General features: G+C 42.0%; 2 protein-coding genes across 2 annotated transcripts; one reads left to right on the forward strand and one right to left on the reverse strand.

Moving 5' to 3' along the window:
* Window positions 1–4,504: 4,504 nt before the first annotated feature.
* atg9b (autophagy related 9B) lies at window positions 4,505–14,811 on the reverse strand. The gene is made up of 14 exons (XM_053438490.1): window positions 14,140–14,811; window positions 13,912–13,957; window positions 13,505–13,567; window positions 12,787–12,957; window positions 10,996–11,137; window positions 10,122–10,870; window positions 9,543–9,696; window positions 9,174–9,353; window positions 8,789–9,034; window positions 8,411–8,649; window positions 8,186–8,279; window positions 7,848–7,932; window positions 7,464–7,642; window positions 4,505–7,322 (listed from the first exon to the last, which is right to left on the reverse strand). The coding sequence occupies exons 1-13, from the start codon at window positions 14,246–14,248 to the stop codon at window positions 7,482–7,484; spliced, it is 2,439 nt and encodes an 812-aa protein (XP_053294465.1). The 5' UTR covers window positions 14,249–14,811; the 3' UTR covers window positions 4,505–7,322; window positions 7,464–7,481.
* A 1,401-nt stretch (window positions 14,812–16,212) lies between these two features.
* abcb8 (ATP-binding cassette, sub-family B (MDR/TAP), member 8) lies at window positions 16,213–21,283 on the forward strand. Its single transcript, XM_053438491.1, has 16 exons — window positions 16,213–16,437; window positions 17,219–17,549; window positions 17,632–17,787; window positions 17,928–18,022; window positions 18,137–18,242; window positions 18,339–18,500; window positions 18,811–18,896; window positions 19,020–19,117; window positions 19,219–19,324; window positions 19,419–19,452; window positions 19,554–19,690; window positions 19,792–19,886; window positions 19,972–20,105; window positions 20,249–20,396; window positions 20,479–20,729; window positions 20,886–21,283. The coding sequence occupies exons 1-16, from the start codon at window positions 16,331–16,333 to the stop codon at window positions 20,967–20,969; spliced, it is 2,130 nt and encodes a 709-aa protein (XP_053294466.1). The 5' UTR covers window positions 16,213–16,330; the 3' UTR covers window positions 20,970–21,283.
* Window positions 21,284–21,654: the final 371 nt, after the last annotated feature.

The following is a 21,654-nucleotide window of genomic DNA, read 5'->3' on the forward strand; positions in this document are numbered from 1 at the left end:
GTAGAGATCAACAGAGCCGTCTAGGTTCATCTCTGATCCATGCAGCTTCCTTCTACCAAGTTGTGTGGTTATTGGTCCAGTAGTTTATTACATTAACCTGTTGACTGACAAATCAGAGATGAAAACCTCCTTAGCAGAGGTAATAAAACCTCCACCCATTTATCAAGGAAATGTCACCAACATTAATAATTATTAGAAACACAACCGGAAATTAAAAGTAGAATGAAATCTTTCGAGAATATCTAAATAGTTGATGGGTAATTTTCTGTTGGTCAACATCAATTCATTTATTAAAAGCTAATTTTCCCCTGCTACTTAGTCTATAGGGTTTTTTTTTATTGTGTTTTATTTAAATTGTATATATTGGTTTATTTTTGTCGTGCACTGATTGCTGGTTGTACATCAAATTGCCCTTGAAGGATATTAAAGATTTTCCTTTATGGACAACTTTAGTTAATCACAAGCTGTACAAACCAAGCTAGAGCAGCAGAGGAACACAGCAGCCAGCAGGGGGCAGCCTCAGGACATCACAGCAGACTGTAAACACACCAGTTGGTAAAGTGTCCGTTCTCCAACAAGAGGGACCCTGGTTCGAATCCCACTCTTTCCCAAAGCTGGTAATAAATTGAACTTTAAAAATTTGCAGGATTTCTCCTATTAATTTCAAAATATCTTACAGTATGTAAATTTAAATTAATTAAATATAAAAAATAAAAAAAAGTTGCGCGCGCAATTCCTGCGCATTGGCCTTCTGTGCAGGATGTGCGCAATGGGCTTCTGCGCAGGATGTGGGCAGTATACTTCTGCGCAGGATGTGTGCACAGTTTTATGTTTTTCATTTAATTTAATTTTTAAAAAAATTCCAAAGAGAGAAAGCAGAGAGGGATTTTTACACTGTCTGATAAAGATTCCGACAGTAAAGGCAAGGGGTAGTGATGGATAATCAGAATCAGAATCAGAATCAGAATTCTTTTTATTGCCTTGTATATTTTCACATACAGGAAATTGCCTTGGTGTGGTTGGTGCACTTTACAAACAACAATATAAAAACAACAATATAGAGCAATATAAACATCAATATAAAAAACAACAATATCGAAAAAATAATATATACAGTAAATGTGTTTTGTGCGGTTTTAAGGTGCAAAGATTGGTGGTAGTGCCAATAATGTAGTGTTATAAATTATGTGCGAGGGTGGGGGGGGGGGGGGGTCAGCAGAGTCAGTGTGATGGGGGGGGCTTGTTTGTGAGCCCCACTGCCATGGGGAAAAAGCTGTTCAGGTGACGCGAGGTTTTAGTCCTGACGGCCCGGAACCTTTTCCCAGATGGAAGTCTCTGGAACAGGTGGTGACCGGGATGGGAAGGATCAGCGATGATCTTGCCTGCTCTCTTTCTGGTCCTGGAGTGGAACAGGTCTAGGAGAGCCGGCAGGTCACAGCCGATGACCTTCTCAGCTGACCGAATGATCCGCTGCAGTCTGCCCTTGTCCTTGGCAGTGGAGGCAGCGAACCAAACGGTGATGGATGAGGTGAGGATGGACTCAATGATGGCTGTGTAGAACTCAACCATCACTTTCCGCGGCATGCTGAATTTCCTCAGTTGCCGCAGGAAGAACATCCTCTGCTGGGCCTTCTTGGTGATGGAGGTGATGTTCTCCGTCCACCTCAGGTCCTGTGCTATGATCGTCCCCAGGAATCTGAATGACTCCACTGTTTTAACTGGGGAGTCGCACATGGTGAGGGGGGCGGTTTGGGCTGGGCTCCTCCTGAAGTCTGCCACCATCTCTACAGTTTTTGAAGCGTTCAGCTCCAGGTGGTTCTGGCTGCACCAGGAAGCCAGGCTGTTAACTTCCTCTCTGTAGGCGGCCTCGTCCCCATTGGAAATTAATCCAATAAGGGTGGTGTCGTCGGCAAACTTCAGGAGTTTGACAGAGGGATGGCTGGAGGTGCAGTTGTTGGTGTAGAGGGAGAAGAGGAGAGGAGAGAGCACACAACCTTGAGGGGCTCCAGTGCTGATGGTCCGGGTGTCAGAGACAAGCTTCCCCAGCCTCACGCGCTGCTTCCTGTCGGTCAGGAAGTTGGTGATCCACCTGCAGGTGGGGTCAGGCACGCTCAGCTGGGTCAGCTTGTCCCGGAGAAGAGCTGGAGAGATGGTGTTGAATGCGGAGCTGAAGTCCACAAACAAGATCCTGGCGTAGGTGCTGGGGGAGTCGAGGTGCTGGAGGATGAAGTGGAGTCCCATGTTGACTGCATCGTCTACGGACCTGTTGGCTCTGTAGGCAAACTGCAGCGGGTCGAGGAGGTGGTTGGTTATAGTTTTGAGGTGGGTCAGCACGAGTCGCTCGAAGGTCTTCATTACTACAGAGGTCAGGGCGACTGGTCTGTAGTCATTAAGGCCTGTGATCCTCTGCTTCTTGGGAACGGGGATGATGGTGGATGTTTTCAGGCAGGCGGGTACAACACATTCAGCCAGTGAGGTGTTGAAAATGTCCGTGAACAATGGAGAAAGCTGATCCGCACAGTGCCTCAGTGTAGAGGGGGAGACAGCGTCTGGTCCAGCTGCCTTGCGGGGGTTCAGTTTCTTCAGGAGCTTATTTACATCTCTCTCCTGAATTGAGAGAGGTGTGAAGGGGGGGATGGAGGTGATGGGGCAGTCTGGGGCCATTTTGTGGGGGGGGCTAGTGTCTTTGTCCAGGCTGGGGAGAAGAGGTGTGATAGATGCGGGGGGGGTTTGAGAGGGTCTATCGAATCTACAATAAAAGTCATTCAGATCGTTGGCAAGTCTCAAGTCTTCCACAGAGTGGGGGGATTTGGTCTTGCAGCCGGTGATCACCCGAAGGCCTTTCCAGACTGACGAGGAGTCGTTGGCTGCAAACTGTTGTTCCAGCTTCTTTGAATACAGTCGTTTGGCCTCCTTAATCTCCTTGCCAAACGAGTATTTAATTAGTCTGAACCTATCCATGTCCCCACTCTTGAAGGCCACCTCTTTCTCCAAACGAAGCTGTTTGAGTTTTGCTGTGAACCAGGGCTTGTCGTTGTTATAACACACCCTGGTGCGTGTTGGAATACATCGGTCTTCACAGAAGCTGATGTAGGACGTCACAGCATCTGTATATTCGTCCAGGCTGTAAGTGGCAGTTCTAAAAATGTCCCAGTCTGTGTTTTCAAGGCAGTCACGCAGCTCCTCCACAGCTTCTCTGCTGCTCCAGTTCTTTGATCTCAGCACAGCAGGTTTAGAAATCTTGAGTTTCTGTCTGTAAGGTTTTCTTTAACAATTTAAGTCTTTCATTCTCACTTTCCAACATAAAACTATGAAATGAACTGAACTATGAACCAGTTCCGAATTTAAATGGTGAACTATGAACGTGAACTATTCATGTTTACCATTGCACTAACATTGTTTAAGATTGGCTGAGGTTAAGTAAAATGAACCAATAGGAGGTAGTTGGGTGTCACGTGAAAAGTGTGACGACAGCAACAGACCCTGTGCGCGCGACCTTTGTCAAACACATGACGTATATTCATTAGAGACGGCGAGATGAAGCTTCATGAAGCATTGACCCTTTTCCTCCAATTGGTTCACTAATGAGCCGAAGCGTCATGGTGCTTAATTTGCTCTACTGCGCCATCAGGTGGACAATAAATTCAAAACAGGCAGTGCTTATAATGACACCATGGCTTTGGTGTGTGACGCTTTGAATTTAATAAATCCTTTGCTTTTCGCTGCGCCTTATATTTATTAGGGCCTGAGCACTGACAGGGTGAGGCCCTATTTAAATTGTAAGGATTATCATTATTATTATTATTCAGGCAAATTAATTGGCTTTTTGAGGGCTTTAACATGCTAGAATTCTTACCAAAATTTGCAGAAAGTTATAAAGTGGTAAAAATTTACGTATTCTGGAGGAATTTTACATTTTAATTGTTTTTCTAAGATAGTGATAAAGTATTGGGTAATACTTGCTTGTTTAGTAATTTTGTGCGATCTCTCATAAAGAAATAAAAAAACTTTAATCTTGCCACTGTTTACAATTAGCTGCCTTCTTTCTCGCTCATATTTCAGACAACTATGACATGAACTGTTTCCTCTTGCCCAATAATCGCATCTTCCTGTATCATCTTTGCATATTTGTTGCAACGTACTTTTTTGTCTTGTGTGACCAAATCTGGGTCTTGATATAATTGTTTTTTTTCTTCCATTTCTCTCATTTCTCCAACTTGTCTTAGTATGTGTTAAAAAAAAAACGTCTTTTTTTCCTGTCTTCTCCCCCACAGTAATATTTAGGCATCGATGTTCCCTAAGGTCTTATATAATTTGATGTACTGTGAGAACATGTATGCGTGTGTGTGCTGCAATATAAAATGTTACTTCTTGTAATTTAGGTTAACAAACATCATTGTCAATATTACAGGTGTATTGTATTACAAGTATCATTAGGCTGGTATAGTCCATGTTTTGCATTCTTAAACAAACTGACATCGCAATTTACCAACAGCAACCGAAAGAAAATTAAAATGCGTCTTTATTTTTAATAAACATCAGATAATCCAACAAAAGTGAAATGATTAAATACACTCAAAATAGGGTTTATTTGCCTCTCTACTCTTTCAGAGGAAACAGCACATCTTGTGAAGCTGTGCTGAAAACAAGTTCTTTTGGCATGTTCCATAGTGTGTCTTAATTTACACAAGAAAACACACACAAACACACACACAAAAAGACAAACCAATGTTCTAACAAAAAGAAAACATGTCTTTAAACATATTCAACCTTTCAGGATGAAAACTTAGCACCTTGTTCCAGTCGCTGTGATATTCAGACTGGTGTGTAGTGGACATAGTTTGATGTAAATTGGCCAGGATGATGCTGCTGATAACAAGGCATACTCCTGCTTTGATAGGGACTTTCAAGACAGTGCCGGTTCAAACACCACGATCAGAACAAGTCAGATGCAACAGATCAGTTTGTAGCTCATCATAAAAGCCACATCCACAGTTTCACGACGTTGATTGATGTTATACACAATGACTCGTCAAACATAAACACTGTACATGGTGTGTGACCCGTGAACACAAATCTGATGGTAACATGACATGTCTTCTTAACAAAAGAAGAGTAAATACTAAACCTTAATACTAAGGCACTGCTGAAAATGAGAAACACAACAGTGAGCTGTAAATGTGTAAACTCTGTCTACAAAGCTGAGCCTCTGAGTCTCCACTTCAACTTCAAATCAAAAACACAAATAAAACAAGAACAACAGTGTTACAGAAACACACATCATCCCCTAAAGGGCAATTTTTTTTATTGACGAGAGGTAAGAATGACCTTTTTGTGATTTGCCACACTGTTTCCAGACAGTCTTCTGTGGACGACGACAACATTACAATACGTGCTGATGCAATGCATATGTACAAATGATGAGAAGAGGTCATTCGGGATGGCGATTGACTCGGTGTCCCTTCTGAGACGTGCCCTTTCTGAAGTGTATCTGATTTTTTTTTTTTTTTTTATGCTTTGTTTTTCTTTTTCAGTGCAAAACTCGGAGTTTGTGTTAGCATAATTACACAGGTGTCCACAAGTATCCAATCCACACATAAACACACACACACACACACACACAAAAACAAAGTGGAACAGTTGCTGAACACAAGACGTATCTGTAGCTCTTGCAGGAGAGGAGGATGAGATCTAAACTACTGTGACCTTCATAGGATGCAATAAAAAAAAGTGCTGCGTGATGCATGACAGCAAGAAGCAGATTTAGTCCCAGTTGATTTTAAACTTTAAACTCAACATTCAACATCATGCAGCTGGGCGTGTTCTTCCAATGGAAAATGTTTTTTCTTTAAATTACTTTTACGGAAAAGGGTTAAATGTGTATTTTTTTTCCCCATTTGTAATTACTCTGGTTATATGTAAACAAGTGACCAATTTGAGAAAACTTCTAAAATAATTTCTTCAAATATATTATACATACATTTCAATTAAATATCTGGAGGTAAAGGGGAAATAAATACTTTTAAAGCTATCAAATGATGGTGATTGTGGGGAAGCAGTTTTTCTCCTTATGCTGTTTTAAAAGTAAAGGCTGAGTAAATTTAAAGCCAGCGACCAATTGTCCTGTTCAGAATTTGTCAAATTTGTCCTGAATTCTTTCTGAATTCTTTTAACCTAAAGCTAGACTAAACTGCAGAGGCTCTTATATTAGCTCATAATAATATTATCATGTTTGGGGGTAAAAGACACAACAATGATTTGCTAAAGCAATAACAAGCTGTTTTTGCTTTAAAGACAAATAAATCAAAGATTCGCCTTAACAAATTTTGGGACATTTAACTCAAAACATCTGCTGGACAAGAAACACAACCAGAAAATCAAATAGGTTCCATTTACACATGCAGTTAAAATCTGAATGCAGTTGAAAGGGGCATCGGTACCCTGCATAAAAACAACATATGTATATATTGTACATTTACACGAGAGGTATTGATTAGAGTATTTGTTTTTCCCCACCACCACTGTGGCAAACTAGGATACGACAGGTGTTAAGGCATAAAGTTGACTTTGTGTCCAGCCCAGAGAATTAAAAAGACATCCTCTATCTTCTGCATTGAGATTTTGATGCCAAGTGTACCTGGAAACTTGGTAGATCAGCTCTAGACATATTAATACTGAAAATAAATCCTGGGACCACTTTACAGACAGCAGCATCAAAGCATGTGAATGCCTCGTTTAAAAAGACATTTTATCAAACCAATGAGGCTTTTGCCAGGTACGCACTGTGTTTTAGAAGTACGGTTACTAGACAGTCAGTTCTATCATATAGATACTTGGTATTCTTTTTTCAAGGATAAGCTCTGGTAGTAAAAATGTGGACTTTGACAGGATAGGTAGGATGTGAAAGTGTATTTACAAATCACCAGGGGTTAAACAGCACAACTTTAAATACTGACGTTTTTTGTATAGATGATTTAAATTGTTCAGGCAGCTGAGATACGGCTTGCAGTCTTTGCAGCTCTGACCAAGATGCCACACGCTGATCCTACGAATACACTATATCGTCTCTCTGCCTTGTGTACTCTGTGGTTTTCTGTACAAGTTTATGAGAAGATCGTGATGAAGCGGACGGAAGACGTATGGTTTCCCTGATGCCATAGTCTGCCTGACGTGACAGGATGAGGCGTGGAGGTGCAGAGACAGTGGTTATTCAACGAGCCTCTCCCACAAATGAATGAGTGATGTTTTAAAGGTCCATGCTAAATTCTCCATGACGATCATCTAAGGCCACAATGTTCATCAAAGAAAGTACAATGTAAACACTATAAAAAAAAAAGAAAGAGAGAAACATTATAATGGCAGAGTATCCTTTTCGTAGAAAGACGGATCATTGTTCAGTTCAACAAACAAGTTTGTCACGGAAACAGACACGCATCATTCTAGTTTGAAAAAGGAGCATATACCTTATGGCATAAGGCACTTCAACAATTACTCCCTGTGCCCTGCTTCGGAGTCGATCCACTGTTAATCTCCTGCTCATCTTCATTCTCCTCCTCCTCTTCTTCTTCTTCTTGCCAGCCTCCAAGTTGGATAGTGGTGGGTACGGACATGCTGGAACCAAGGCCACTATGCGCCTGGAAGCCTGAGTGTTATATAACAATACTATAAATACATGTCATAAGATTTAAAAACTAAACTTGCACAAAATAGAAAATCAAACGAATGAATCTATTATTTGTGTTGGTTGTAGAACACTGACATCTAAAAGATTATTTACTGTAGTTTTTCAACTCAGCTAAAGAACACATTCTGATACACCAAAGCTCAAAATCAATATAATAATTTACCAGTGTTTGTATGAAGATCTCTCATTGGCACTGAGTTCTGCCACAGACCTGAAGTCCTCTGTGGTTGAGAGGTCTGTTGATGGAGCTAGAGAGACAAGCCATCGTCAATACAAAGCAGACTGGATCCTCAGAGTAGTGGTTTACAAGGGGAGCTTGGACTGGTACTCAACCCAAACTCTATCTTATGATCATCAGAAATTTGCGCCAGTAGACATGAAGGTAGGTATTTTTCCCACCATGAAAACTAAGGCAGATTATTTTTGTGGAGTAGAACTTGAACAGATGACATAAAAGGGAAGCTAGGTATTGTAATAATGAAGTAGGACATAGTTAATCACCTCATGCATGTAGATGGCGTGGAGACTCATCTCTGCGGAGGCGAACTCTGAGTGCAGTGCATTTCTCTGGATGCGTGAATCACTGTTAGTCATACTGGAAAAGAAACATGTTAATCAAATATGAAAATTAGGTCTTTGCATTCATTTATTTTGAGGTGTTTACATATGCTTTTCCAGCTGCAGAATACAAACAATTCCGTAGTAAATACAGTGGCTGATAGGTACCTGTCAGAGATGCTGCGTTCGCTGCGGTACATGGAGCTCTCAGGGTGGACGGAGGAGGGCAGGAGGCCCGGCGAGCGGCCACGGCTGGTGTGTGGGAGCTGGGAGGTGGACAGAGAGGCCAGGACACTGGCAGCCGCAGAGGCGGCGGTGCTGGCTGGGATGAAGTGATGGTCACGTCCTTGTAGTCCAGATGCAGTTAGAATGGGGTGGGCCAAGACACTGGCCAACAGATTATCAGGCTGGAAACAACAACACGGTATATTTAATGTAATAGTAGTTTATGGATCATAAGAAAATGTGACTAATTTAATTAACATCACTTATATCTTTACTCATGTGTGGTGCATGTGTGCTCTACATGGTTCTCAGGCTTCTTACCACAGTAGTCGACCCATTGGATTGCAGCGAGGTGCAGAGAGGAGCCTCAGAAAGCAGTAGCTGGGTGGAGGGGCCACTCAGTGCATCATGATGCACTTTCTCCTTCAGATGGCTGATAAAGACGGAGCTCTCCTGTGGCGGCTGCCAGCGCGGGTTCTTAATGGTGAAATGCATGAGAGACAATTCTGTCTTGCCGTTCTCAGCCTGTTGGTACACAGAAGCCTCTGTCTGCCCCTCTGACATCCACTGCAGACACATTCAAAGATACAGTAAGTTCAAGACACAACATTATCACTGAGATCTGTGTATTAGGAGTCAGCCTTTCTTCAATATAAGACATGTATCAAAAAGGCTAACTTAGTGTCAGAGAAAGAAAAGGCCTCACTGTTGGGTTTCCATGGCGTCTGATGTCCATCTGGGCAAAGGAACAGATGTCTCCAACTCCCACCACCTCCACAGTAAAGTTCCTGAAGAAGTCAATGATTTCGAGAGACTTGTTTCTCAAATGAAAGATGAGAATGAAGGGTGTGACGATGGGACTGAGTAACTCCTCCAAGATGAAAACCTGATATGAACGAAACAAAAAACATCTTATCTTCTCAAATAAAAAGATTTATTGAATTCACTTTTAGTTCACTAGAATTTATCAATACGTGCATGACTTTACTATCTGATCTCTTCATATTGACCAGGTGCAACTCAAACACATCCATAATTTCAGTATTGAATGGGATAAATATGTTTGCATCCTCACCGCTTTGTACTGGAACAGCTGCGCCACCTCGTCACGGGTCTCGCCCTTGTTAGCAGTGCCCCTCCAGTGGTCTGGCATGTAGTGAATGTGAGCCAGCATGCACTGCAGCAGCTGCTCTGGACACCACACCATATGCTCATCTGGGATGAAGGACCTGGCAATCGGGCATGGACAAAATGAGAACATTTTACCCAATATCACACAGTTCCTGTACATGTGAGATAAGTGAAATGATAAAACTTGGGGTTTGGTAAAGTGGGATATATGACAAGGGTATTCTTTACCCATATTCATAAATAAGTGATTTGCAGGATGGCTATAGTTATAAATAATAAATAGGATATATTCTCTACAGATAATTTGCCATCACATATTAAAAGGCTCTGCACACCCATTAAATATATAAAACTAGGAGAAAAAATGCTAATCACATAATATCACATCAAACATGTATAACTAAGAATATACCTGTATAGCATGTTACAAATAACAAAAGAAACAAAATAAATGTACTGACAACTTCTGTTAAGTGTAAACATACAGGGGGTTATACAGAAATGGTTCCAGGTGAAATCTCACCTGGTGATAGTGATAACCACCCCGAGCACAGTGATAGCAGTAAGAATGTGCTGCACTGTCAGAACGTCCTCGTCGTAGACTGTCAGTGAAATGAGGACAGCCAACACTGAGCCTGAGAAGAAAGCCACGTTCTTTGCAAACACAGTCAGTAGTGGTGATGTGAAGGAGTTCATGTATTTGGAGGTGGGTTTGTAACCACGACCCAGGCGTCCATGCAGCTCATGGTCCAGCTCGTTGAAGTGGCGCAGGTATAGGCGGCCGTACAGGGACCAGCGGCGCGCCCCCAGGCTTCCGGGTTCCCTGCGGATCACTTCTGTGTAGCTGAAGAAAGCGTAAAGCACCTGCCACACTAAGATGAAGGGGCACAGCAGCAAATTGGCCAAACCCATCAGGAGAATGACTCTGCTCAGCTGCTGGGCCAGCTCGAGGCGGTTCCCGTTCCGCTTGTACTTGGGGTGCAGGTTCCACTTGTTCTGAAACAGAGAGCCAGGACCCCAGAAGAGGATGAGCTCAAAGTTGTACTTGAGGCCCTGGGTGAGGAACACCACATTGCCCAGCAGGGGGAGCTGGAGCTGCACCGGCAGCAGTGATTTGTTTATCATTGCCACCATGTAGTTCTTGAATCGCAGTATGCGGTGGTAGATGTCCAGTTCCGTCAGCTCCTTCTTGTGTATGCACATCTGCTGCTCTCGTTGCAAGCTGATGAGCCTGTCCTGGACTTCCTGCCATGTGAAGTTGCATAGTTCATCCTGGGGACAGATGCAATTAGCACAAAGTAAACACAAGACACCACAACCATGAGTACAACAAATCTGTGCATTTGGACGACCCTTTTATTTTATTATTTTTAAAAGCCTCCAGGCGTAGCACTTACCATTCTGATCTTCAGTGCTTTGATATAGAACTGCCTGATCTCCCAATAGCTCAGGACATTGCAAAAGACTTTAATAAGTCGATAGACCCAGAAAATCGCTGCCATAATGAGAAGAAATATAATCCAGCTGTTGTCTTGAATCCTAAACAGAGGATGCACACAAATAGTTAACATAGAAAACATACATCAATCCCCTATTATGGCAAATTTAAATATATATGCAATTTAAAATATATACAGACTAAGAAACTATTACTCTCAGTATATGTTGCAATTTATTAAAGTGATACTGAGCTCTTGTTTACAGGTTTTGAATTAAGTCAGCTGCTTACTTCACTCTACGGTTAAGGAAGCTTCCGAGAAAAGGGTCTGTATTTATTTAGCGCTTTTCTAGTCCTGATGAGCACTCAACGCGCTCCTCAAGCGAGTAGTCCATATCAAAACAATTGCATGTTGATCACAATAGCCATCAACCAAGCCATTTCCGATGCTCTTTGAAGTAATTCCCTTATCATTATATGTAAAGTTATTTTTAGACATAAATAAGGTGCTAAGATGTTCTTGGGAACGAGCATCTGGTTTTAAAATAGAAATAAGAGATCGGGGCAAGAGGTGGACAGGGAACTTCCACATCGTGGGACAAGCTGTTCCCAGATAAGAACTCCAGGCAGTCAAACAATGTTGACTTTGATATAAGCGACTTATGAGCCACAATTAGAATGAGGAACAAATTAATGAGAGGCCTATTAGTGGAGCTGGAAGAAAACAAGTTGAGAAAAATATGACAAAACGAGGAGGGGGGGATGTTTCCCTTTCAGCCTGCTAGTGAGGTGTCATGTGGTAGTCAGCTTAGCCAGCCTAGTGGTCAGTAACTCAGTGGGCTGGTTTTACATGGCTGAAGCTATCACTTACAGTGTACTCAGTCTGATCACAGCACACAAATACCTTCCAAGAATTCTGCAACTCAAAGCTACTAATCTCAGGTTGAAATCAACAACAAAAACAGAGAAAGAGAGAAATTTCCTAGAAACTGATGTCACTTGTACTTAAAAATAACAACATTCGAAACTGATAATAGGTTTAACATTTTATGTTTTCAATCAATTGCAACATGTAATGCTACCTGTACTGGTACTCTGTTATTTCCAGTAATATATTATTAATATTATGTCAATTGACCAACTTGAAATGCTTCAACTGGAGAGATGTTTTCACAAAGATGTGCAGAAGTCAAATGTTGCTTGTTTTTTGCCTAAAATGTCCAGCAGTGGATACTCGAGGCAGCAAAGAGGTGGTTCACTGTTCATGATTTCACACAGTATAATGAAAAGACTATTCCTTCTGAAATCGATGCAAACAGTGCTGCTGACAGTAATAACCAGAAGCTTTTAAAACCACTGCTTGGAAATATTGGAGAGTTCTCATAATTCAAGCAAGAAACCCACTTGGAACAGCTAAAGAGGCTACTGATCCACATCCCTGCCCCGTGAATGTATCTTGCCCTCCGAAGACTCATCTGGCACAATCTAATAAGAAAGTCTGAAAGTCTAATTACAAATGTATTAAGCCGGACAAATGAAATCCCTCTGAATGTCTGTCTCTAAAAGGGTTCTAATAATATCCAGGACTGTGTCTACTTAAGAACAAAACATCTTATTAAAACGGGTTTAAATCAGAGGACAAGCCAGCAGACATCACTTTATGTGACTAAAGCTTTTTTAATTAATTCCCTAATGAGGAAAAAAATTGCAAATTCAAAGCTTTCTGTACTGCTCCATTAGTCAACATTACCTCTGAGTGCACTCCGGACCAGGTAGGATGGCATCTGTGAGGGTGACTTTATTCTTGTCCAAGGGATTCTGACCCGACCCAGTGTGATTGACGGCTCGATTGGCGAACAGGATGTCATACTCCACACAGTTGACAAGGAACGTTGTGAACGTGACAACAAACAAAAGCTGACTGTTGGGATGAGACGAGAAAAGAAAGCAATAGATTAAGCTTTTGACTTAATTGCAGACAAAATTGCAGTTTGTTTATTAAATATGTCGATGGACAGGCTGAGGTTTGTTTTGAACTGTCATTATGACACTCTGGCCACTGGCCAGACTCAGGCCAACACCAGTAACACAGATAACCTACTGACATGGTGGCAGAAAGACGGTAAAATAAAGAAAATGTTAACTGACAGGCTGGACTAACATGAAAGGATTACAGCTAATGGTGTTTAAATTCTAGGAGACAAAGTAAACACATTCCCAGGAAGCTCATGTGGAACTGCTGATGGAATCATCTGGTTGAGCTTGTTCATGCTGAAGCCTAAGGCACACATGTCGGTCAAAACATGAAGTTACAAAAGTCATAAATAAGGTTTACAAGGAACAATCCTCCTGTTGGAACTGCATCATCAATCAACCTCAACCTAGTGCACTGGATTAAAAGCACATCCCTGTTCATATCTCACAGTACATCCCTCAGGTATGTGAACTCTGTACTTTCTCATACTTACACAAGTTCAAAGAACTCTGACAGCATCATACAGGCAAAGCCATTCTTCTGATGGAAATGATAGATGTGGACCGGTTGGTTAAGGGAAATCTGAAATCATTTGAGCTAGAGAACATCCAACATGACTTTGTATTTGAACAGTCACTATATGTACATTAATCAAGGGAAGATATTGTTTAACACAGCGAAAGATACAACAAATAAAACAAACATCAGACTGGAAGTTCTGTAGAAAAATCACGTTGCTCCCTCAAGAAGTAGACATTGTGAAAATTAACAGTTTCTAAATATGATTAGTGACAGTGCACCTGAGTCAGCTTGAGGCAGCACGTCCTGACCCCAGTGACATGTCCAATGGCAGTGCACTTTGGCTGACCTGTTATTTAACTGCACTGTAATTAAAAGGATATCCTGGTGAAGAAGTTATCCAGGTTCTTGATATGGTGCCATGAGTCTGTAACAGAAAAGCAAGGCATTAAGTAAATCACCATCTCCACCCAACCTTGACCCAGTTGCATCGTGTTATCTTCAAAACCAACACGGTTATCGTTGTGCTTTCCTCAGAGAGAGAGGTCAATAACATTAAAGAGCAGTTGTATTCGTTGTAGAGTTATAATTTAGTAATAGCACGCTTACCTTTCAGGCCTTCGGGCACATGCACCAGTAAATCCTCCTCGCCCGGAGGAGAGTCCTCCTCGAAGTCCTCGATCCTCTGGTACTCCTGGTAAGCTTCCAAGTTGGCCATTGTGCTTCACATTCTCCAGGCGTGTCCCAGCTGACGGCTTATTGTGTGGTAAACACAGTCTGACGCGAATCCAGTGTCAGGACCGAGGCTACATGCTGCAGCTGGTTCCTCCAGCACCTCAACTTAGGGACGCGTTAGCCGCGGCTAACAGTAGCCTGCTAACTTGCTAGTGTGGCGGACGGCGCTTGTGTAACCCAACACTGCCGCGACAGGATGCGGAATACTTAGAAGCAGTTTAAAAATAAGAAGACGGGTATTCTGTTAGTGATGAACACACACAGAACGCCTGTGCACGAGCAAAGTGTGGCAGAGAGCGGTGTGGTGGCGGGTTAGCCCGTGGATGATTCAGCCTCTCGTGTAGTCAGGGGGACGACGGTTTGTTTTTCTTCCATCTGCTCTGGGTCTTCCTCCGTCTCCGCCTCAGCGCGTGGCCGCGGCTCCTGCCACACACGCGGCTGCAGGTTTTTAGATCACGACCCGTTGCTCCTCAGTTCGTCCCGGGGCTAGGTCTCCTGAAACACACCGTCCCGTGTGGCTCCAGTGTTTTTGTCTTTCACCAACAAATGTCAACACAACGTCATTGACGTCACTTCGGGTTTTATGCCGCGTTCAGGGAGGCTCGGAAAGAGCGGGAGAATAACAAGGAGAACACTCGCATCCCAGAGCTTTCGTCAGATCAACTTCACATTCGGGTCATCTCAACAACATGGAGATTAAAACTACCTCGATTTTTGAGTTCTCGTAACACGACATCTTGTGGCCCTTTGACATGGCGCGTCATCATAGTTTGATTACACGCAGTCAGGACACGAGGTCATTGTATCTATATAATGTCAGTAGTCATATATTCCTTCGATATCTCAGGTGATGCAAAGGTGAACGATTTATACGATCTGAAGAGAAACAAGATTGTTTTTGACCTGAACAGATACATTAGTCTGTATTCAGTGATAGCACCACCTATTGGCAACAGGAAGTATGCCTCGTTTTACAATATAAATATATAAAATATAACATTTTCACCGTGTGGTCTGCACCCGATGGTGTGGACCGTAATGCGTGATTACTGGGCGTGGGGTTCAAAGTTTCAGCCGGTGCCCGACCACTCTCTCAGAGGGCCGCATCAGGTCCAGAGGATGCAGGTGCTCAGGCCGCACAATGCTGCTCGTAGACCTAGTTTGATTTTATATATTTTTTGTTTTATATTTTAAGTTTTATTCTTGCACGGTTTTCAACCTTTTCTTTAAATACACATCTGCTGCTCCAAAGGTGTACAGGCTGTGTCAGTCAATACTTAAATCTGTATTGTCAGTATCTCCATTAGCACATACGTTTTTACAGTGACAGCTTTGCAGTAGTTCTGGTGGTGAGACTTTCATCTCGCTGCAATGAACTTATTCTTGTCTCATTTTGATGTTTAATGATCCTTATGCTTTCGTGTTTGAGTGTTTTTTGTGCTACTCGATATCTAAATTTCCCTTGGGTTTAAATAAAGTATCTACCCTACATTCCCTTCACTGCCTTATTATTAAACATTTTCAATACATATGGATGAGAAATACAACAGAATAGAAACAACAGACTACTTGTTTAGTTAGATGTTCTATTGTGTTATTGTTTTTATTTCATTACATTTATTCGCTGCTCATGTACTTTTTTTTTTACGTTTTGGGATGACGATAAATCTACCTGAATCTTGAAGTGAGCTAACGGTTTCCCCCCTCTATTTTTTGGTCGTATTTACGACTGGAATTAAATTACATGAACGCGGCATACACCGATGTCATTTCCGGTTAACGATTGTAGTTTTTGAGGTTTAAACGGACAAATTCGTGTTTTTGTCGCGTCTCGTTTCATCTAATGTTTCACAAATCGCTTAAAATCCATCAGAACATCAGCTGCTGTGACATCAAGCTGCTCAATGTTGTCAAAGACCTGAAATCACAGGTTCAGATTAGGCACAGAGCAATGCATTGTGGGTCAGACCCAACATGGCAGCCCGCTTGCTGGCCGTGGATTACAGTTTAGCTCAGTGATTCTTTTGACCTGATGAGTTTATCATCGTTGAATTAAGCATCGAACATGTTTCAGATCCTGTGCAGTAAAGCGAGCCTCGCTGCTGCTCCGGTGCGGTCACTGTCGTTGTACCCGCGCTGCCACAAAACAGCTGACATCTGGAAACTGTCAAGGTAAAGTAATGGGACCGGCTGCTACTGAAGCTAATGTCAGTTGTTTAACATCAGTTTGAATGGAATCACTTAAGATTCTTAAGTAGTTTGAGGTTTATACTCGAAGTAGTGTTCACAGTGATCCTTCCTAGTGTTGCTTAATATGGATATGTGTGTGTGGGTCAGCCACTATAGCAATCAATCTTTATTATATCAAAATGCACTTGTTAGTGTTTGACAGGTTATTGTAAAAGCAGATTTAGAGACTAATGCTTTCCAAAGCAATGATTAATGGAGAAGTAAACCATTAAAGAAGGTTAAGATATTAAAAGAACATAATCAGCATAAAAAATGTAAGTATATGCAGTACAGGAAGTGTGACCTCTGCTACAGAGTACAGAGCAGTTCAGTTTTCACTTTCATTAAAATGTCTGCTTCTAAAATGTAACTTTATCCACATCTGCAATGATTAATAATGCTGTTAGTTTATATATCATTATCAGATCTTGTAATCGCCCAGTTAATGATATCGATATCTGCCTCAAAAGTCCTTTTTTTATTGAGCCACACTTCCAGAGCAACTCTATTAATTATTAACATTCGGTTAAAGTTAATGAACTTTAAATCATAAAATAAATGTAGATTATCTGGTCAAGATAATTTCCTGATTCAGAAAGCCACTCTGGCCATTATGCCTGTAGAGAATTTCTGGCCTTGCGTTTGTTACATTAGTTTTGTAAAACCTTTAAATTATTTAAGTCATAATAGTCTATGTCTAATTGGATGAATCTTCTTTGTCCAGGTGGTATACAGCTCCAGGGTTTAATGGGTGCAGCTCCTCACAGCAGCCGGGTCATGCCGTCAGTCGTATGTGGCGCCTCACCCAGAGAGCTCTCCGCCAGTCGGCCACCTGGACGTCCAAACCCCCGGGGATGTCCCTGAGGTTCATCCTGGGACCAGCGGTGCTCACGGTCTCTGCGCGGCTGTTCTGCCACGTGGCGTACTGCGAGGAAGACGTGAACAACAACACCCTGGTGGAAGCCGTCGCCAAAAAACCTCCACCCGAATTCAAATGGCATATCCTGTGGGAATTTGTCAAACCTCAGCTCTTGGCTCTCATGGGGGCTGTTGTGGTAAGGCCACTAAAGACAGTGACATGTCATCGAGGCTCTTATGGAACTGCTGATCAGCTAAACTGATTATCTTTCTCCTCAGCTTGCTTTTGCTGCAGCGATCCTGAACATTCAAATCCCCTTGATGCTCGGGGATCTGGTGAATGTTGTGGCGCGGTACCTGAGGGAACAGACTGGGAACTATGTTTACGAGATAAGAGGTCCTGCCTTGAAACTGCTCGGCCTGTATGGTGTCCAAGTAAGTGCACAAGAAGAAATCTGTTATGCTGCACAGCTTAAAATGTTACTGCTTCATCAACAATCAGCAGAAATCGTATGATTATGATAAAGTACTTGAAAGTATGTGTAGTGTTGATATACATTCCTTCCACTGTGCAGGGCCTGCTGACGACCGGCTACATCGTCCTGCTTTCTCGGGTTGGGGAGAGAGTGGCAGCGGACATGAGAAAGACGCTTTTCGCCTCCTTACTGAGGTGCATATTACAGATCGCATGCATTCATGGTTCTTCTCATTATGCACTGCTTATAGACTGATTACATGTTGAAGTAACTGCTACTAACGCTGTCATTGTTACTTTTCCTCTCAGGCAAGACGTGGCTTTCTTTGACGCTAATAAAACCGGGCAGCTGGTGAATCGTTTGACTTCTGACATTCAGGAGTTCAAGTCGTCTTTTAAATTAGTCATTTCTCAGGTATTAAGTGAAAACCTGTGTTGTAAAATAATCAATATGTGATATACAAGCTATTTGCTACTTTTAACCTTCAAATTCCTTTTTGCATATTTTCAGGGTCTGCGGAGTATTACGCAGACAGTTGGATGTTTTGTCTCCCTCTACATCATGTCCCCTAAACTCACAGGTTTGACTGTAGTGGTCCTTCCCTGTCTAGTGGGAGCTGGGGCTCTCATTGGCTCGTTCCTCCGCAAACTATCCCGTTTGGCTCAAGAACAGGTAGAGTAGGACTGCACAATGTCTTGTATACATATATGTGTATTGTTTGAGTTTTGTTAACTCTTTGAACTGAAGAGAACATCGTTTTCTTAAGACATCTTTCAGCGTTGTTAAATTATCTTTAGAAGATAAAGCTGAATTATGCTTTTACACAGGAAACGTAATCTGTCCTACTTTGTCTGTCCCTGTTTACAGCATGTTTTATACATAATGGAAAGATGCACTTAACTCTGGATATAATGAAGCTTGGTTATTTGTAACATACTGTATGTTAATCTGATGTCTGACTGTGTCCAAACATACATTTCAGGTGGCAAAAGCAACAGGCGTGGCAGATGAGGCACTTGGTAATGTGCGGACAGTGAAAGCGTTTAGTATGGAAGAGCGGGAGCTCCAGTAAGTCAGAGTATATTTTGATATACTCACAGTTGTATTGCTTTTAGAGCACAGTGCACTGTGTCTCAGATTTATTAGATAATATGTTTAAATTTATGTAATTTTAATCATGTTTTTCTCCAGGTTATATTCTTATGAAGTGGACAAATCAGGTGAAATGAATGAAAACCTTGGCGCTGGAATAGCGGTCTTCCAAGGACTGTCAAACATCGCCCTGAATTGTGAGTGTGTGATACCAACTTCAACTTATCAACATAATGTGAAGCAGACTGCTGTTGTGTCTCAGGACTGTAATGTTTTTAATTGTGTGCCAATGATCCAGGCATCGTTCTGGGAACTATTTTCGCTGGAGGGACTTTAATTTCTAGAAATGAAATGACCCCTGGAGAACTCATGTCTTTCCTGATCGCTTCCCAGACTGTTCAAAGGTAAAAGACACAACTTGCTCCACAATTATTGCTCTGTATTAACTAATAAATGTACCTGGTGTGATTTAATTGGGGGTGTTGTCTTTGTGCTCAGGTCATTGGCCAGTATCTCTATCCTTTTTGGACAGGTGAGTAAAAACTCTTTGCATGTATGTGTTATATCTGAGCGACACACATTTAAAAATTTAGAATTATTTATAAAACTGTAAATTTCTAACATTTGCTGCAGATGGTGAGAGGACTCAGCTCCGGGGCCAGAGTTTTTGAATATCTGGTTTCGAAGCCAACCATCACTGGGTCAGGGGGGGGACGCATCTCGTACCACAATCTGATGGGAAGAGTGGACTTCCAGGACATTTCCTTCAGGTTAGAACCTCATCTCATCAGTTCAATTGTAGACATTATCTGAACATTAAAATCAGATGATAATGTCTATTGATATCTTTTTTTTATATATATATTTACAGTTACCCAACAAGACCCGGTCATCAGATTTTGAAGAAGTTCAACTTGACACTGGCTCCGGGTAAAACTGTTGCCATTGTTGGAGAATCTGGAGGAGGTAATATAATGATTCTAATTGTAATGTGTGTGACATGAGAACAGCCTGATGGTGAGCCCTCACTTATCAATCCGATGCATTCTAGGGAAGTCCACGGTGGCGTCATTGCTGGAGCGTTTCTACGACCCGACCAGCGGTGTCGTCAAGGTGGATGGACTTGACATTCGAACACTCGACCTGTCGTGGCTCAGGGGGCAAGTTATAGGATTTATCAATCAGGTAAAAGTTGCTCATCATGAGTATGTTGCCACTCTTTTTAAAAACAGGTATATGAATAATGTTTTGTTTGATTTAATTCTTAATTAGACCCTTTTGTAGCTGTCCAGAGCTCACTGTTTTGCCTCCTTCAATATTGTGTGCAGGAGCCGGTTTTGTTCGGATCATCCGTCATGGAGAACATCCGCTTTGGGAAGCCCGAGGCCACAGATGCTGAGGTCATTAATGCAGCCAAGCAAGCCAATGCTCATCGCTTCATTACCAGTTTCCCAGACGGCTACCACACTGTGGTTGGTAGGTACTCTCATTTAAGCTTTTACTACTCTTAAGAAACTCTGGGAGATGTGGATACTAAGCACTAGATTTCTAATCCCAGGTGAGCGAGGAGCGACGCTCTCAGGCGGCCAGAAACAGCGCATCGCCATCGCCCGCGCCTTGATCAAGAACCCGTGCATCCTGGTGCTGGATGAGGCCACCAGTGCATTGGACGCAGAGTCGGAGCGAGTGGTACAGGAGGCTCTGGACAAGGCCACAAGGGGTCGCACTGTGCTCATCATTGCCCACCGGCTGAGCACCATTCAAGGGGCTGACATCATCTGCGTCATGAGCAACGGACGCATTGTGGAGGTGAGGTCATATCTTGTTAAATGTCCAAAGTTCAGAGATGCACAGAAGAGAACTGGCTCATCCAGTTGTCAGTAATTCATATAAGTGTTATTGATTCTTCTTCATGCACTGTGTAATATTGTAATTGTATCTAATGGTTCCCTCTTTTCTTTTAAGGCTGGGTCTCACTTAGAGCTGCTGAGCAAAGGAGGACTGTATTCTGATCTGATCCGCAGGCAAAGAGCTGAGGGGAACAAATGAACACTGCAAAACATACTCTAGATCGACAATGAATAATAGAGTTTATTTTTAAATGCATAGGGGATGGGTTGCATGAACACAATGAATACAATAAAATGTATCCTAATTTTACCATTTCCATGCCGACTTTTAGGCCAACTCAGGTTTTATGTACTTTACAAATGGACCAACCGGGTCAGTCTGTGATGATTTAACAAGCCACACTAATGTACAGTCTCAAGTGGGAAGTTCATAACACTGTTTTTACTGTATCTGTATAGAATGATAAATTATAATGTATAGACAAAAAATGAATAAACTTGTTCTGATTAGTTCACTGTTGTTTTTTTGGTCATAGTATAAATAGTTTCTGTTTTTTTTCACAAATACCTGATTTAAGAGACTAAACACTGAACCTTTATGATGAGGAGGATGTGATGTGTGGATAGTATCATTTCCTCAGCTGATTATCCAGTTTAAATCCTGCACTCAAAGAAAGGGATGAAGAAAGCAGAGATATTCTCTCCACTTCACTTGCTCTGCGTTATCATGATGATCTTAACTTACAGATGTTATCTTTGCAGTCTCTTCTATAAACATTTTGTCACGTGCACTTGTATAATCAAGGTCTTTTTTATAAAATGTCTCCAAATAAAAAACTGAAGTTGCTGCACTCAGTTATGTTGCGGAATGCTGCAGTTCATCT

This window comes from Pleuronectes platessa, chromosome 13 (assembly GCF_947347685.1).
Source record: "Pleuronectes platessa chromosome 13, fPlePla1.1, whole genome shotgun sequence".
Taxonomy (NCBI): domain Eukaryota; kingdom Metazoa; phylum Chordata; class Actinopteri; order Pleuronectiformes; family Pleuronectidae; genus Pleuronectes; species Pleuronectes platessa.

Excerpts from the sequence above, each read along its gene's own strand:
- atg9b (XM_053438490.1), bottom strand. The coding sequence starts at position 14,248 with ATGGCCAACTTGGAAGCTTACCAGGAGTACCAGAGGATCGAGGACTTC. Across the intron at positions 13,568-13,911 it reads GATAACTTCTTCACCAGGAT|CTATCATTTCCATCAGAAGA; the intron begins ATCCTTTTAATT and ends ACCGGTCCACAT. Across the intron at positions 8,650-8,788 it reads CCAATGGGTCGACTACTGTG|CCTGATAATCTGTTGGCCAG; the intron begins GTAAGAAGCCTG and ends TGTTGTTTCCAG.
- abcb8 (XM_053438491.1), top strand. The coding sequence starts at position 16,331 with ATGTTTCAGATCCTGTGCAGTAAAGCGAGCCTCGCTGCTGCTCCGGTG. Across the intron at positions 17,550-17,631 it reads CTCTCATGGGGGCTGTTGTG|CTTGCTTTTGCTGCAGCGAT; the intron begins GTAAGGCCACTA and ends CTTTCTCCTCAG. Across the intron at positions 19,691-19,791 it reads TTCCAGGACATTTCCTTCAG|TTACCCAACAAGACCCGGTC; the intron begins GTTAGAACCTCA and ends ATATATTTACAG.